The sequence below is a fragment of the Dermacentor albipictus genome, chromosome 6 (assembly GCF_038994185.2).
Source record: "Dermacentor albipictus isolate Rhodes 1998 colony chromosome 6, USDA_Dalb.pri_finalv2, whole genome shotgun sequence".
Lineage (NCBI taxonomy): Eukaryota > Metazoa > Arthropoda > Arachnida > Ixodida > Ixodidae > Dermacentor > Dermacentor albipictus.
In genome coordinates, this window is record NC_091826.1 from 62,645,079 (window position 1) to 62,663,081 (window position 18,003).

Consider the following 18,003-nt stretch of genomic DNA (forward strand, 5'->3'; position numbering starts at 1 on the left):
GATCAAGCCCAATACTCTCAAAAGTGGGTGGGCGTAGTGAAAGTGTGCATTGAAGCATGACATCAAGCAGAAAGCAAATTTCAGTTTGAAATAATTGATGGGTGGGCGGAGGCAGTTACAAGGCAATACAGGAGGTTGTACCTGCACCTTGTTCACCGGTAAGGTATTTGCTATTTCCCTCCCCCATTCCCTTCCTCCAGTGTAGGGTAGCCAACCGGGCTCAGTTGTAGTTCATCTTCCCGCCTTTCATTTATCATTTTATCTCTCTCTGTCCGCACAGGTGTAATGCGAAGGTTCGTGGAGAGTGCCCGAATAAAACGTGATGGAAGTATCAACCATCATAGAGTTTATTGTCATGAGTATTTAAATAGACGGACAATGACACATATTCATTGGCATGACTTAAGGCGAAGGCGTAGCGCGAGCACCAGGATCCGCGACGACATCTGTCAGGGTCAAGGTCAGACGAGTGGGGCCAAAGGTTGGCTGCGATTCCGTGGGCAGGGGAGTCGGAACATGTTGCTGTTGGAGTGGAACCACTTGTTTGCAACTGCAGCGAAAGAAGAGTGGTGCGCTTTGTTATTGATCAAAACTGCGTAGCAACACGACAACCGCGAGAATGATTGAAGAAATGGTTGAGTACACGATGAAAAAACGCCCAAATTTGGAGACGGACCCAAGGAGTGACTGAACGACACAAGTACTTATCTACTGAACAAGCATTAAGTGCGTAGAAAACATACACGGTACAACTGATCATGCTTCAGGCAAAGCTAATCATCCGAAGACATTCCGCGTTTCGTCCCCCTAACAGAAATATTATTGTTTTAGCGCTATCAGAAAACGCTGTAAAGGAAGGACAGTTCGTCATCATGAACGGTGACGGATTGTTTAGGGTTCACTTTCTATTATAAGTTCGCTCAGCTGTCAGTCTTAGTGAGTGGGCGAGTGAATGAATGAATGAATGAATGAATAGATGAATGAATAAATGAAAGCATCACTCAATCAGCCATTAGCACGACACAAAGAACTATAGATAAAAATGGCTGTGGCTATGCACGACTACATCAACGAAGATATAAACAAGGTTCTCATTATTCTCAATCACTGTCGGCAGAGCATTAAAGGTTCACGAAGGAAGCTTCAACCCAGCGATGGAGACAGAAGACTTTGTCGACACGAAAATGAATACGGTTAACGTTGGCGAGAATTAGAATTTATGATTAACACGTGGCGGTTATGGCGAGAATAGATCATGGCGATGGTCTACCATAGGCGGATAGGCGGTGGTCCCGGGTTCGAGTCCCGATCCAGGACAAATTTTTTTCTTCATCTGCGAGGCTTTTCTTTCGAGGAATCCGTATGAATTTCCTCTGCAGCAACTGCCACAATTAGTTGGATGCCTCATTTTCTCATTGTTATTATTATACATATCAAGGAAGAGAAAGCAAAGGGAGAAGTGATGCTAACCAGACAAGCATCTCGTTGGGTATACTAGATGCTTGTCTGGTTAACATCCCCACTGCAATCATTAGGTTAGCCGAACTCAACACTGTTGCGGCTCTCGGTGGCGTCTCAGGTCTAACAGCGTCAAAATCAACAACTGAGCTCAATAACAATAAGACTATGTCCTCAGCTTGAGACGAGACGAAGCGATGGTTGATTTTACTATTTATGTTTCGTTGCCACGGCAAATAACAAGTTGCAAGAGCGAATTCAGATCGAAGCGGGAGGATAGGTAGCTGCCATACGCAATCAAGCTGTCCCCGGCGGATGTCACAGCGCGGACTTCCGGGCGACAAGCGAAATCTAATGGCTGGCCGAAAACCTGCGACGGGACCAGCGAGAGCGACGGATCGCCCTCCGTGACAGCGAAACCTGTCGCTCGTCGCCGTCGGTCTAAAATCGCGTGCATGTGTTTGCACCTTAAGTCCAGGTGCAAACACATGTCCAGGGGGCGACTGGCCCGTGTTAACACACGGGCCAGTCGCCCCCGTAAAAAACAAAAGTGCCTTCACAGCCTTGTGGGCCGACGAGTGATAGCGACGGCGTCCGAGTAGCGCCTGCACGGACAGCGGCCGATCGTCCAGTCACCGCGATGAATTGGAGAGTGTCTGTCTGTGCCTATGCATTATAAGACAGTGGCAGAATTAACACCCGACCTTCTCTTTGCTGCCGCAGACATCGCACGCCTCACTGTAGCTTGTTCAAATCAATGTATCAAAGTAGCACAATGAAACGGCAGTAAGAAGAAAAGAATTGAGTGACAAACATATTCGATGTCGACGGCTAGCAAAACATCACCACGTGGATCGCTTAGGAATGTTTGGGGCAGGTTAGGGGTTATCAACGCGGTGTATTCCTTTATCATCAGACTTTTGACCCTCGAAGCTCTGCATGTTTACCCATTTCAGATTCCCAGGAATGTCTCACTTTCGAAACGCTCCACCTATGTCAACTGTGACGGTAGACTACGATGTAGGCTCGATACGTGCTAAAGCTTTCTGACGTGGAGGTGTGCGAATATGTGAAACTTTCGAATAAGAATTCCAATATTGCCCTCATTCATTTGATCTTCGAATCGAGCAGCTTATATTCGTAAATACGAGTATTTTTTCCAAATCTCAAGTCGTACGAGCAACTTCATCTTGGCGGCACTATCGGACACAAACCACCAGAGATTATATAGTGCAGCACATTATAGGAGGTCACTCAGGGAGCCAGCTATGCCGCTATGTTATACGCACTCACTAATGAGCCCCGACAATGCGAATAAATTGTTTGACTGCTACTAATGCTTCATTTGAACTTCTGATTTAATTGAATTCTGGGGTCAAACCCCGATTTGATTTTGAGGCACGCCGTAATGTCACACTCAAGTAATGTGACCACCTGGGTTTCTTTAACGTGCCCCCGATGCACGGGAAACAGGCATTCTTCTATTTCGTCCGCATCGAAACGCGGCCGCCGTGAACGGGATTTGATCCCGCAACCTCGTGCTTAGCAGCGCAATACCATAGCCGCTAGGCCATGGGGAACTTTTCATGAGCAACGCTTCATAACGTGCAATGAATGACAAAATCTTGCTAACGCTGAGATTATACTCCGAATGAAGATCGGTCGTGGTAATGGCAGTTCTTTATTCAAAAACGATCGAAACAGTATTCAGTGTTCGATATGATTTGCTTCTGACACTATTTAATTCATATTAGATTCGGTCTCAAAAATTGCTATTCGCGAACCCCTGCAAGGGTTTTGTATCGCGGGTAGCCAACGAAAATGAGAATGCGTGTTTCCAGTTGAAAAAGAAACTGTTGCTGTTTGGCCCTAGATTTAAGGACTTATAACCAGTGAAATAACCTGCTTCATTCTAGAACGCGTGGGACCAGAGCCCACTATGCTCAGTGGAATTTACAAGTGTCATCAAAACTAAGACACAATTAAGCGTAATGGCGCACAACGAGCAACACGAAAGTGACAGTGCAGATCGATGCGACAAAGGTTGCGCCATCGGCGACTTACGAACTGTATAAATTGTGCGTCGGTGTCATCAGCATGAGCCAGTTGAAGTTATCAGTCCGTGCTGTTTGTTCTTACCTTTCGCCCCACTCTTAAAGGGAAACTAACAGAAAAAATAATTTAAGCTGCATTAGTAAAGCAACATTGTACAATACTAAAATGTCACTATTGCCTTCAAAAGGATCTTGGTCAACAAGTATAAACGGGAAAACGAAAGAAGGGTGGTCAAAGCCGTTTGGTGGTTCTTGCACCCGCTCTCCATGACATCAAAGAATTTGTGTACAAATCCTTCATTTCATTTATCACTTCTCTGTTACTTGGAGCAGTATGTTTGACCAGGTAAACGTCATCTCCAGTCGCACTTTAATAGTGCCTCTTTCTCTATCTACAAGGATTATAGCGTTACTGTACGGTTTGCGCTGAAATGTCGCATGGCCACAGCATTGCTTATGCGACCCGACGCTGGACACCCCATCAACGCCCTCGGTATTACCTCAACATCAAAGACAAAACAAAAATAAAAAATTACTTGAGTGTGCTCTATTAGGAAATTACGTTTCCAGAATACTTGAAAAGCCACTCGAGCCCCTCTCATGGAGAGAGGAGTCTTGCTAAGCCAGAAAGGGACGCAAAAGCGCAAGACAGATGAAGAAGACGCCATCCTTGAAGTTTCTGCGCCAGCTAGACGTTACGTCGTAGATTTTGACGGTGTCTGCTCCACTAGAGGTAATTGTTGTGTCGCTAAAGATATTCTATATGTTACAATGGAGAGAGCGAAATACTAAAATTGGCACGTTTCCAGGACTTTTTTTCTGATGCACAGCGGGCTCAAATGCGAGAAAAGACACTTTAAAATCAATGGCGTCACACTGACGTGCCGAAATGGGGGTTTCGCTGCGAAATCGACATAAGTGGAAATTCGGACTTAGGTTTCTCTTCTAAGAATGAAGTTCAGTAAAGTCGATAGTTGAGCAAGTTGCTATGGCGCGCATGCTGAATACTGAAACGGGCATTGCACGGACAGAACACAAGAAACTCCTTCTTCTTTGTGTTCTTTGTGCGCTGCCCCTCCACCGCCTCACCTCAGTATTCAATATTATCTTCTAGTAATCAACGTTATAGGATTCTGCAAAATTATCAATGTTGTGGCTTCAAACGAACATTCTGCAAAGCCAACCTAAGATATATAGATGTATACTTATGCTATAATTTGTTGCTTGAATATTGAACTGGCATTAGGAAAAGCCAGGCAGTTCGCTAACAGCAAGTCAGTCACTTACTCCACTTGGACCCATACAGGACGGGACAACCTCCGTGTTTTGTCAGCTGCTCCCCTTCCCCGTCCGCGTTCAGGTTCCACCAGAAGGCTGCGTTTCCCTGAAATGAAAGAGAACAAAAGGAGAAAGGGACGAATAAAACAAAGTCCAGGAAGCTCGCCTGGATCAGTTTCACAACAATACTTGTTCACCTGCAGCAACACAAAATTTGCAGCAGTCTACTAAACCTCTTTTTTATTCTTGAACTAGCCTTGTTACAGTTCTTCCTTCTTCCCAACTGATCATTGTCTTTCGTTCCGCGTAGAACAACTCACCTGTATAGCGAAGCACTCCGTACATGCCGACCGAACGGCCATATCTTTCATGTGTATTTCGAACGCCTCTAAGGGAAGACGCTAAAACAAATTTATCCATGATAGCAGCACAAGTTAAAACGAAGACATAGGAAAAGATGGAACGAGCTCTGTCGTTCAACTTCTCTCAACATCATTTGAAGGACAGAGCTTGTCCTGTTTTTTTCCTTTCTCTCTCTTCATTCCAGCGCGTCAAATTCACCGTCCTTGTGCAAAAAATTTGCCTGTACAGAGTGTGAATTTGCGCATCCCCACGGATGACTCGTTACAGCGAACGGCACGTAGCGGCGCCACCAGTGTCATGCCCAGCCGCCGCTGTGCTATGGCCAGCGCTAGCCCTAGCGAAGCGCTTGACACGCATGCCAATGACAGCGAGTGTTCCAGTTCTACCGCACAGCTCCAGGAATTGCTCAATCCGTATTCCGCCTGTTGCATTGCAAAACAGCAGCGGGCGTGACGGCTAACGAATATGTTGATGTTAATGACGATCTGATGAGCGTGCTTAACATGTTCCATGCCAAAGGGGACGGTGCGCGATCCTTACAGCGAAGTGACTTAGATAAAAAAAGGATTTAATTCGGAGGTCTCAAGTGCTGCGTTGTAAAGGCATTTGACTTATTTAGGATTTTCAGGCAAAAGTGCCTGAAAGTGCCTGAAAAGATTTTCAGGCACTTTCTTACGGCGGAGCCGTTCATAACAGCAGGCGCCATGAAATGTGATGTACGACATGTTATTATAGCCGAGGCGAGTGGCCAATGGGAAATCGCGCCTACGAACGAAGAACGAATTAATAAATTCCTCCAAAGATAACACGGCCCCCACTGCCTATGGCATGCTTCGCAGCTAATTACAAATTGTCCGCGAGCCCTCTGAAGTAGTCTCACCTTTTTTGGGCTTAATCGCACGCCGAGATGTGGGAACACGGTCGCCCCTCCTTCTTCGACATCACTTAGCTGCAAAGATGAAAGCATGCTTATCGCAAATGCGGTATGATACATACCCGAACTAATACGTAATAATTTCACCACGAATTGGACAGACCAAAAGGAATGAGCACGTCTGGGAAGGACTGTGAAGAAAGTAAGCGCTCATACACTATACAAACTTCCAACAGGAAGTTAGTTTCGATTTTTGAATTACCATAGTCTTGCATACACCTAGCCTGCTTTTTGAGCACTCCGGCAGTATAGCACTACATTTGATAAACTCTACCAATAAATACTGCATCCCTTTATCTTTGAACGGTGCCGCACAGAAACGAATTCCATAGGTTAACGACACCTTTGGTGCGATTGTGAGGGCAAAGTCATTCCGAAACTATGAGATATGTTTCTATGCAGCTATAAGAAATAATCTACGGAAAGTCCAGGAACCTTCGCGCTAACCCCCTGCCAGTTCGTGGCTTTCCACAATGGTTATTTGGCGAGTAAATGCGCATACTTTCGTAGTTGTGAAACAACACTGGGCGCAAATTCATATGCGCGTCAAACATTTAATAATATAGCTATTAAATAGCTCACGATCGAGTTTCATTAATTATGTACCGGCTCACATTTTTTGATGAGGTAACTTACATGCGATGCAGTACGATCTAGTGCATTTGCGGCAAAACGTAAGGAACCGCTAACGTCTTTTGGTCATGCGTTTCTCTTAATTAAAATTAATGCACCCCATTCAGATGAGAAGCGTGATGGAACACCTCAAACACATAACATACATGAACACGCAAACAAGACAGAACAGAATAAACTATAACGCACTTTCTCGTTTATGCATTCAAATGTGCGTGCGCGTGTGCGTGCATGTTTGTCTGTGCATACGTGACATAAGTTAAATTTAACCATAAAGTAAATTCCCAGGTGTGCAGCATGTAAAGAGAGCAGATACGCAATGAAGTAACCCCTCGCTGTCGTGAATTTGGTCGCGCGCGAGGAGGTTTGTAGTTTTTATTTTCCTTTTGGTGTTTCTTCTTATTATGATGGCGCACGTGATCAGCCCCCTACGAAGAGCAAGTGAGGTGCATGGTAGACTCACGTAAAACATCAGCGTGGCAACTCGATCACCAGCCGTGCGCTCGAAGTCGTCCATCTGTAATGGAAGCGAAATTCAAGATGGAACTATTACGCACGCTCAGAGTAAGATTGAAAGCTGCTGGCCTGTGACGGTTGATCGGCAGTATACGTCCGGTGGCGAACAGAATGCGCAAAATTGAGAGGGCGTACGAGAAAATATAAAATGCACTTCCAAGTCGTTTAAATCGAACTGGCTCTTCAGATATACCAGAGGGTCAGGCATGAACACGCTAATTCTGAGATAGGGTTGTTGTTGCCGGAGTGACACATAAGAGAAACGTTAAATCAGTGTAACGTTATTCTTTCAAAACTGTGCTTTATTTTGCAATGACATGTTGATTATTGTAACAAGAGATGAAAATGAAAACTTTATTTCGATTCTGGCGCCAGTACCTCAGTGTGACGTCAATGATTTCGAAGTGCCTTTTTTCGTATTTAGCTCGTTGTGGTTCGGTAAATGTTATTTAAACTGGCTAAATTGGGTCTTTGTCTATTTCATACCCATGTCACGCGAATAGTCTCAACCGTGGTCAAGCTAACACTGGTTGCGGCTGACCACGCGTTTACTGCTCGCTAAACGGTGGACGCGACCGCATATTCGCCAAACCACTGTTATCACAAACGGAGCTGCACAATCTTGGTTTCTCTTCGCAAACCGAGGACCAGACCGAACATAACTTGAATCAGCGTGAAGGCACGGTGTCAGGAACAAGAAAACAACCACGACAGGACGAGGTCTTAGAGCCAACAGAAGTTTTTTTTTTATTGAAGTGGAATGTTAGGAGAGGTTGGCGCCTTTATGGTGGCACCGGCTACTCCTTGTTACTTGGCAAACGAAATAAATTTGCGTAAAAAGGAAGAATAGCGACACAAAATGTAACACTCAGTAGAACACCGGAACAATAAAAAAATATACAGTCCAACAGTACATGAGTCGCAAAGTTCTGTGCATTAGTTCAGTCCACGTAGGCATATATAAAGTCAGATGTTTTGAACAGCCAAAACACACAACATATGTAATACAGTGCAAGTACAGAACAGAGTTATACATATTGCGTAAAAGTTGCGATCACCACATAAGCCAATTATGAACCACGAACAACGTTTATGTAACTCATTTAGCGTATTCGGATCATCCGATACTTAATATTTTCCAAAAAATGTTGCTGTCCTCTTAAAACTTTTTCAGAGGAAGAAGTGCTCTTTTTTGAAGGCCCGCAGTTGGCTATCCGAGCAAGTACTAGTAATTCATAATCTGTCGCCAAAACAACAACCACCAGGAGGATTGGCAGGCATGCGCACAGGGGCACCATACAAGTACAGGTGTCTATCAAGAAAAAAGGAAAAAAGAAACATCTCTAATTTTGATAGAGTAAGTGACCGGTACCCTGAAGTACTTCTGCTTTAGCTATGCAGTATGCCTACACAGTTTCTCTTTATTCTTCTGGTTTTGGCACATTTCAGACACCTGTTACCGCCGAGCAGTTGAGCGCATGCACATCTATTGCAATGAGTGGCTAGATGGCTACGGGCATCTGTTCTTTACGTTGTTCTTTTTTTTTGTGCTGCCTTGCTATATCGTTGAAGCATTGCCCAGTTTACCAAATGTGTATACTTTTCCACAGCTTAAATGTATTTCGTAGGCGACATTCGAAGTGCATGCGGCGTCGTGACGCGTATAGAAGACAGCCTTTCGTCTCGCTGGCGCTGTCAAGCAGAGGGTGTACAATACAAGCGCCGACCACAATACCGACATCTAGGCTGCGAACTTGTACGCGTTCCGAAGTCGAACGGAGGCGGTCCGTTCTTTACGTCTCGAAATACGCGGTCCGTTCGGTTGCGTTCGTCCGATAGCAGACGACACAGAATGATTGACAGCAGATAACACGTCACATTTGACGTCATGGCATTCGTCACGGTTCAAATTGACCAATCGTGTGCGGCTCGGTGGAACGGACCGCCTCCGTTTTATTTTGGAACGCGTACAACATCGCACCCCTGTTGTCCGTGCTTCCGCGCTCGAAAAGATCGTTCCTAGAGGACGTCGATATTTAAAAAATGAGGAGTTCCCGCCGCTGTGACGAGGTAGAAATGAACGAACGTAGTTGTCTGGCGCACCCAGTCGGAAAGCAGTGCATTTTGTTCCATATAGGCGTCAGCATTTTGCTCCACGTGTCTTATGAAACGATCTTTGTATAGACAGCCAGGCTACGCTAGGCTATACGGTCTCTCACCTGTCGGTTTGGGTCGCTGAGGATGTCGGCGAGGAAATCGTGGTGCGCAATGTACTGGCCTCCCACGCCGTAGTTGGCCAGCTGTGAGGAGCACAGAGCAGCAATAATAAAAAAATTACAAAAACAGTAAAGAACATTTGCATACGGAGGACAGCCACAACGGAATAAACTATTAGTTTTCTTTTATTGACCTGGTAAAAAGAAGATCTTGGTGGTCGAATGCGGCGCCGGCTACTTCTTGTCTTAGGAAGATTTAGTGTTTTCTTCAGATTAGTTGCTCTACAATCCAGTACTCTAGTATACACGACATAGACATGTTGCATACTGCTGCACATATATGCGAAGTGTTTCTTTTTTTATCGTGAACAGAACTTTTAAACATCTCTCCTGACATCCAGCCCTATTCTAATTGAGGTTGATTACTCTAAGGTGTGGACATTACTTGTACGAAAAATAAAATGAATATTTATTTAATCAACGAAGTTTCGCTAATGTTATCCATCTCTGTGGGGCAGCCCAAGGGACGGAGATGGATAATACTTTGTTTATTGATGGTGCCGTGAAGTTACACTTTGTACACTTTGTTTCATTTCATGGTGCTCGCTGCTGCGCCAAACCGAGTTGTGCGGGTGGCTGTGTGCGCTTGCTTTTTTCTCGCGTTTTTTCATCTCTTGTTATACGTATGTCTGTACTTGCCAACCTGGGGACCTCGAAATTCGGAAAGTTCGTCGTGGGTGGTACGACAAAGGAAAAAAAATCGTTTTTCTTTCTTGACCACAGCCACTTCAGCAACAGCTCTCAATAGCTGCGAGTACACTTATTAGACGTCTCGGTGCACGTGCTGTGATGGAAGACGGCCCATGCGCGCGTGCATAGTTCAGGGATGCACTGCGTCCCATGTAGTCACCCCTTCTCACTTTTGATATGATTTTCCGCATAGCACTTTTGTATAACACTGAAGCTGACTTAAAAAACCAGTCAATATGAAACGCGTATTCGGACTTTTTCGTCACGCGCACTCCTCAAGGCATGTCTCGATCCGAAATGCCATGTTATGCCTACACCGACTAGACACAAAAGGCTTGGATTTAAATTTGACTTCTGCTAGCTACCTAGCGCATAATGGCAATTACGATGCCGGCTGCGCTGTATGACGCGTTTTTTTTTCATTGTTCTTGCGTAGGATTGTGACACATTTCCGGGAGATTTCTGGCCGTGCACGTAAAATCTCGAGACGACTCGGTCGTAATTCGGAAGACTCGAGCATAAATCGGGAGAGTTAGCAGGCGTGCATATGAAAATTGTAATAGCATGGCACGCCTTTTACTCATCTAACTCTACCTACCACAAATATTTATCTCACCACAACGGACGTATTTTGACATAGTGGATGGATGCATACGGTTTCTTATCGATACGTTCTTAATACGCAACTTGCGTGCATTGCCGATTCACTATGTCGAGTGAACATCGCAACATTGCAGTGCGTGTTCAAGAGACTATTTCCCTAGGCTGGCGCTCTGGCATAATGCAGCACCAACATTCGTTTTCTACTTAGCTCACGGGACCCAAATGAAATATGTGTTTTGTTTACTACTGTACATATAGGCAGCATATACCGGGTGTTTCAGCGAAGACTTTCAAAAATATTTGAACGTTGCCGGTGGCAGATATCACAATTCTTGTTCATGAGCTGCTCTACTCGAAGAGGGGGCATGCAGAAAAATAATTGAAATTCATAATCGACAAATTAGAAAAAATAACTAATTAGGGGTTTAACTATTTACCTTATGGCCGACACCGGAATTTGCAAATCCTAGCCGTGGAGTTCGCGAGGCACTCGGAACGAATTCTCGGGATGACACCGGTTCAGAGATATTCCCGAACTTTCCCGAGAAGTGCATTGGCGTTGCAGTTACTTTCTTAACGAAACGTCGTTTTATCCATTCAAGCATATGCACGCTTTAGTACGCTTGTTGCACGAGCGAATCAATAATATGATCAGAGTTATACGGGGAATGCTCGAACACATGAAGAACTCCTCAGCACGAGATCCATGCACTCACCTGGTAGAACTCTGCTTCTGCTTTATGGTAGTGTGTTCCCAGACCGAGCAAAGACTCGACGAATCGGTTTAACCTCGTCGCCACCGGTGCATCCTCGTCGCCGAGCCAAGCACTGCAAAAGCAGGCGTATCGCTCAGCGTTCCCGATATACTTGGTCAAGCTCTCCACCAGCGATACCAGGGGTGCTGTTGTGGACACACTATAATTTCCGCCATGTTGAAGTTTTGAGCCAATCAGAGGGAGGAAAATGCGCCCCGCGAGGGAATCGCAGATGGGAAGATGACGTGTCTGACAATGTGGCGAAATTTGACCATGCCCACTACAGGACCCCCTACTCAAACCATTGTTGATCCCACCGTTAGACTAACAACAGCTAGCAGCTTACAGCACAGCCACGTGTTGGGATGATTTCCTTACTGATTTATTCTCAACCATATCGAGTGTCCGGCGTTAGCTGGTAGTTGTTAGTCTAGAGATCGCGTTGTGTGTACGTCTTTATCTCCGACTCCTCAGTAAATGCTTGGAGTGTATTATATATCTATATATTTGTACCCACTGCCAATCCTTTGCATGATTTTAGCAGGAAGAGCATACTTGGATAAACAAGTTCGAATGATAAAACTAAGATACTAGTGCCAGTGCAATTTCACAAAAAAATGATAAAAACGAATAGAGCATGCTATAGCAAGAGCTCAGAAGGCGGAAAAATGCATTTCGAATGAGCACTCATAGTAAACACTAGAATTCAGCATTCATAAAACAATACAACCATAGCAGGACTGGCAAACATGAAGAAATGTATAGTTATATTATTAAAAGTAAAGTGCCTGTCTAAATGCAACGAACAACCAAAATATTCGAACATGTTTTTTAAGGAGTCATTGGTAGAACAAGCACTCCCTATACAATACCCAGTACTGTATACGCTGTCATAGAGATGTAAGAAACACGAAATACGGAATAGCCTATACGCAGCTAACACAGGAAGTCATCAATGGAAAAACGTATTGGCGTTGACGCACCCGCGAAACAGCTCCAGTCGTGTAATAGACCAATGAAGAGACGTTTTCACATTCCTGTACACCATTTAGTACCAGCATGCTTTTGTTAAGCCTCTCAAGTTTGCCAGCGTTCTCCTTTTCTCTTACGTCCAGCGTTGCTAAACGAATGGCGGACGTGGCTGGTGTGGGGGTCAATGACTCCAATTATTGCAACAGCCAGAAAACACGTGAAAAATACGGCGCCATCTTACTTTGAACTGGTCCGGATCAGGGATGTCTCCATACCTTGCGCACCGTAGTGAGTGGACCGGGAAAGCTGGGAAAGGAGGAGCAACGATCACTCGCGCGACTGAAGCGCACAGTCTCGTGACGGTGAAGCATATAAATCTGAAGCGCTGATGGGGCCACAATGAGATTTGAATACATAAGCAATGAGTGATTTCGGTCATTCTTGTTTCTTTCGGGATCGGCTCTTTTTTTTAAATGCTGCATGGACGCTGAGCGGCATGAATCGGTCCAAGTAGCTTGAGCCGTGGCTTCTCCAACCAATGATGCCGAAAATTAGCTCACACGCTGACCTAGGTATTACAGTGGCACATAGAGTAGAGCTAGCAGTAGCCACAGATGTAGTACCAATCTTGCACGAACCCACTGGGAGTCAGTGACAAATATTTGCGAAAACTGTTCGCTGAGAAGGTCAGCAAGATCTCTATAGATAATTGTTAAGCTGTCCTTCTTTTGCGGTATAGCGAGGCAATGACGTATGCGTTGACATGCAACTACGCACCAGCGCAAGAAAGAGAATGCATTACAAGTGTGGTGTTTATTATTCTTCTTAAGGCTGGAACAACGTCCATTCGTAGGTAGTGCGCCATGGTGAGCTTGAAACCTGCAGCTGTCGAACTTTCTTATCTTTTTTTTTTGCGCGAGAGGAAAGATAGGAACGTTCTCAACGAAATAGCTGACACGTAGTGGAAACGGTTTAGCGAGATAATCACATCTGCCCAGAATGTTGAAGAATTCATATGTGTAATTTCTACAGCGCAGCGCAAGGATTTGACGACAGCTACAAGGGAACCCTACAAGCCAGCGTGGATACTCATCGAGTCAAAGCATTCTCCGCAAAACTGATCAACCCTCCGAGAACAAGGTGCGACGTAAATAGAAAAAAAAAAGTCGGGACTATGCGCGGCGTAAATCGTGTGTAGGCTTAACTTCTGTGCCGCTGTACCACACAGTGCTTATGAGACTAATCTGCCAGTGGGAATTCGCTTAGGGATTAGTAGGAGAATAAGCCATCTAGTCTTCGCAACCACATTTAAACGGTGAAGCAATTATTATTATACAAAATCTGTGCATTTACCTTCTCGAAAAGGTTTTTGAAGTCTGTGTTGGTCTTGCCTTTATACAGGCCTAATGCGTTACTTGCTGCTAAGTAAAGAAATAAGATTTTGTTTTTAAACGCTTACAAATCAGGCGGAACACACATAATCTTTACTCACCCGAGGCGTTGCGAACGCGATCAGATCGTTTATATCACGGTCGCCGATGATGTCGTGGAAGGTGATGATGTACGGGTTCAGGTTGGCCTCCTCGATCTTCACGGGCTGAAGGCGCAAAAAGCCATCTTTGCCGTAGAAGTACCGGCATCGAAGCTGGCTGTCCATCTTTGGAGTCTGCGTATAGTCCCGCGAATAGGTGGTTAGCTATATATTTGCTTATTAGGTGGTATTGAAAATGGCGGCAACTTGTGTCGCTAGCTTTTACACAATCGAGTGCCATACGAGCAGAGGGAAACGCGACGACAGGCATCATTGCCTTTACTAGGTGAAAGTGGTGCTAGGCACATGGTGTAATCCGTAGAACAGATACTCGGTGGCCGTCTAGAGAGGCACAATAGGCGGTAAAAGAAAGAAACGTAGTCGAGGGTCGCGGAGGTTTAGTTGGCACGACAAGAATACAAAATTTGCAGTTATACAACGGAATCAGCAGACAGAAGACAGGGGTATCTGAATATGGCTGGGAGGTACCTTCATTTTGCAGATCGACATAAGCATTGGCTGATGAGAACATTGGCGGTGATTGTGGTGAAGACAATGGGACGAACGTTTTAAACGAGCGATCTCCAACTATACCGCTGTATCGTCTCGACCGAAGCCAAAGTCGTCTCACTTTTGTTCGCTGCAGTGAACTAGTTAGGTGAATTGTGCGCTTGCACGAGTTGCTGACCCTGAGCTGTTCTCCGCGGCAGAGGCGCTTGTAGTTCTGTGCCTCCTGAGCGCTGGTGAGCTGTTCCACGAAGAGCTTGGTCTGGAACTGCAACGGCTTCTTGTACCGCTCCCTCACGGGCACTCCGTACGTCTGCCAGTGTTGTCCTACAAAAACCCATGCACAGAACAAGAAAGGGAAGGAGCGACGCATCGATCATTTCTAGGGTTGTCACCTTCGCCGGAATAACATAGATTGGTTGACTGAAGAAGTACTAGCATGACGTTTTTGAATTTTCCATTATTTGTGCTTTAAATAAAAGCCCTGGACCTCTAAATCACGGAAGAAAATAATACTTGCAAGCCTCCTAATGCCCAAAATAGTATAAGAAACCAGCTTGTCCACAAGCTAGTTTCGGTTTTGATTTTCCGGAAGGTATATAAGTATTACATCTTTTTTTATCCTTACCAACATTTTTGTTCAACGTATCAAGTGGGCATGCTTAAGACTGGGATACTAACAATCGTGTAGTTAGAATAACGAAAGGAGCGTCAAAGCGGCACTGAAAGTTTGCGCCGAAGACGAGAAAACAATAGCGTTATGTCAGCGCCAACAAATAGTTTGGAGAAGATGGACAGGTCACAGTTATAGCTCACCGGCTTTTCCCATAGAATCCAGTACGTCGTCGTGCTGTAACAGAAAAATGCGACAGGAGGAAAAAGTGAGTGATGGAAGAACGTTACGAATTGTATACAAGCTGTTGGTCCCACACCAAGCGTACCGCCACTGATGATATGACGCGTGTGTATACTTTATTCTCAAGCCAGCCAAGCGTTTTCGTACCACGCATAAAATATCAAAGGTCAACTGACCATTTGATCGAAATCCTTTTTTGATGACAGATGGTGTTGTCAGAGTTGCTCAAAGAGCATATGTCGTGGTCAGATCCGCTGGAAATGGTCGCACCGCTTTGTGCTACCTTTCTCCGGTGGATTAATGAGCCAGGCAGAGGGGCTACGGGTAGTTTAAGCCGAAACTGCTATTATGTCAGATCAACTATATGACAACGTTTTATGAGAATTGGGAATTTATATATCTTGGCGGTAAAAATTCGACAGCATGGACTCTCATATCGAAACAATCATCAGTCAGAAGTTGCAGGATCTTGGAAAAATATCGTTGTTTTTAACTTTTTGTGTTTAATCGACGTACTTATGTACATGGATTTGATGACAGTGTTTAAATGGAGATATTATCATGGCCGACTGAATGAAATTTTGCGTCATTCGCTGTGCTTTTGGCTCTAATGTATAGGGGTTGAATTAAAGACGTTTACCAGCATCTGTCCTTCTTGCGAGACAAGGGCTCATCGACACCTGATGACATCCTCCCAATCTCAACTCATAAGCGGCTCAGGCGCAAAGTTTGTCGGCTATGTATGCCAGGTTAACCCCGTCTGCTGCAACACCATCACGTCCACCACAGCCACTCAAACAACACCCACCATCACCAACAGAAAATGAAAGCAAGTTGAAAAATAAATACGTATGAGTTAAGGAGTTGCCGCCGCTGAAGCTACGTCGCATCGTACGGTCCAAAGACTAAAGCTTTTTAATAGCCGACTCGATGGGCGGCGAACTAGCACGCCGGTCCCCTACTTAGGCGACTTCTGTCGCCTCGATAATTTCCTTGCTGACCATCGTGTTGATCCTACCAATCAACGCATTTATAAAACACAGGTGACCACGGATTGAACCCCCTACCAAATATTTACGTCAGCGGCGAAATAGGATACACTTGGCAACCTGGCGGCTCAAACGGACAAACACAGAGCTAATATCGGAGTAACGAAGTACATTCTACCCCACGGTTGGTGCAAATTTTCTGTAGTGGCGTAATCATGAGCACGAGTGCACCGCTGTAGCAGCGCCAGCAGCGAAAAAGGTCATCCGTGGGTCTGCGTTTGTCTGGTTGAGCCCCACCAGGAGGCGCCACCAATCCGGCCGCTCTCGTTTACGCTCAACCGGGAAACAGCCGCGCTTTCCGGACTACCCGGCGCACTCAGAAAATCCATGTTCACAAAGTTTGATACAGTCAGTCCCAGCTCCCCCTACCCCTATATGCTCGATACCTGCAGTACATGATAGCAGGTAATTTAACGAGTGTACTTCACCGTTTGCGGTTTGCGGCCCGGTGCGTGTTTTTGACTCTGAAATTCTACGCCCAGATTTCTTAAAAACCTGAACTTGATAACTCTGAGCATATGACGCACCTTCTTTATGAGTAAATCAAGGTACTTCGTGAGATCCTCTGTGGGGATTGACGGCGGCTTCTCGTTTGCCACCTTGTCTATCGCTCTCTCCACCCACTCCACGGAGCGGTCGTAGTAACCGTTGTGCACTGCGACTTGGCCCATGAAAAAGCAGTCCCGAGCTGCGCGGGAAAACAGGGGTAATCTTAGTTTAGTAATGCACATCCTAGTGAATGCTTTACATGTTTCACTATATATCTGTAGGGCGTAGATGCATGTGTTCATACTACAGATTCAATAGTGATACGCATCATACATATCGCTCACGAGTCTTCACCTAATTCTGCACTCAAAATATGACCAAATAAAGAATGTCTTTTCGGTTACAAGCCCTGTGTTTTTATGTAGGAACGCGTCGTGACTGACTGTACGCTGAGTTGAAATTTAACTAATCTAACTATGAATGTTTACTAGAAACTGCACAGAAGAATAATCCTAAAAACGCGAATTTATGCTTGTCCAGTGCGAAACACCTAGGAATGAAACTAAGTTGGCCACATTTAATGACAGTATAGCATAATTCATGACTCAAGAGGATAAAGGTTATATTAACGTGACGTGCGGCTTGGAGCCACCTTATGATCTGGCCGCTCGCCGATCTTTCTACCTTACCCATTTCACAGCTCGGAGGAAAGAATTGGACAAAATCACGATAAGCTTACGCTGTGAGCTGATTTTTAAAACAATGTATTACCATCCACTCGATTGTAGCACGAGGCTAGAAAGGGATAATTCTTTTGCAGCTTCGTGCAGCTTCGTACAGTCTGGTAGAAAACAATTTTTCGCTGTCATCAATTTTTTTTCGCACCTTGCGGGTGAATTCATTTCCCGTATTCTTTATACCTGTGGTTCGAGTTGCAGATTAATTCAGCCTCGCTCTGCGACCTACTGGCCTCCTGATTAGTCCAGATGGTAGAGCGCCCACCCCTGCTAGGCGTTGCTCGCTGGTTGAATCCTCCGGA

At 45.1% G+C, this 18,003-nt stretch overlaps 1 protein-coding gene across 1 annotated transcript in view; it reads right to left on the reverse strand.

The window, feature by feature from the left end:
- Window positions 1–329: 329 nt before the first annotated feature.
- Window positions 330–18,003, reverse strand: part of LOC135896591 (prolyl 4-hydroxylase subunit alpha-2-like) — a 33,416-nt gene continuing 15,742 nt past the window's right edge. Inside the window, exons 6-16 of the mRNA XM_065425054.2 lie at window positions 17,003–17,163; window positions 15,387–15,420; window positions 14,752–14,897; window positions 14,025–14,198; window positions 12,774–12,838; window positions 11,522–11,633; window positions 9,456–9,536; window positions 7,184–7,237; window positions 6,034–6,102; window positions 4,800–4,896; window positions 330–550 (exon numbers count right to left, since the gene is read on the reverse strand). Of these exons, the coding sequence (XP_065281126.2) occupies window positions 462–550; window positions 4,800–4,896; window positions 6,034–6,102; window positions 7,184–7,237; window positions 9,456–9,536; window positions 11,522–11,633; window positions 12,774–12,838; window positions 14,025–14,198; window positions 14,752–14,897; window positions 15,387–15,420; window positions 17,003–17,163 (1,082 nt within the window). The 3' untranslated portion in view covers window positions 330–461. The remainder of the gene's footprint in view (window positions 551–4,799; window positions 4,897–6,033; window positions 6,103–7,183; window positions 7,238–9,455; window positions 9,537–11,521; window positions 11,634–12,773; window positions 12,839–14,024; window positions 14,199–14,751; window positions 14,898–15,386; window positions 15,421–17,002; window positions 17,164–18,003) is intronic.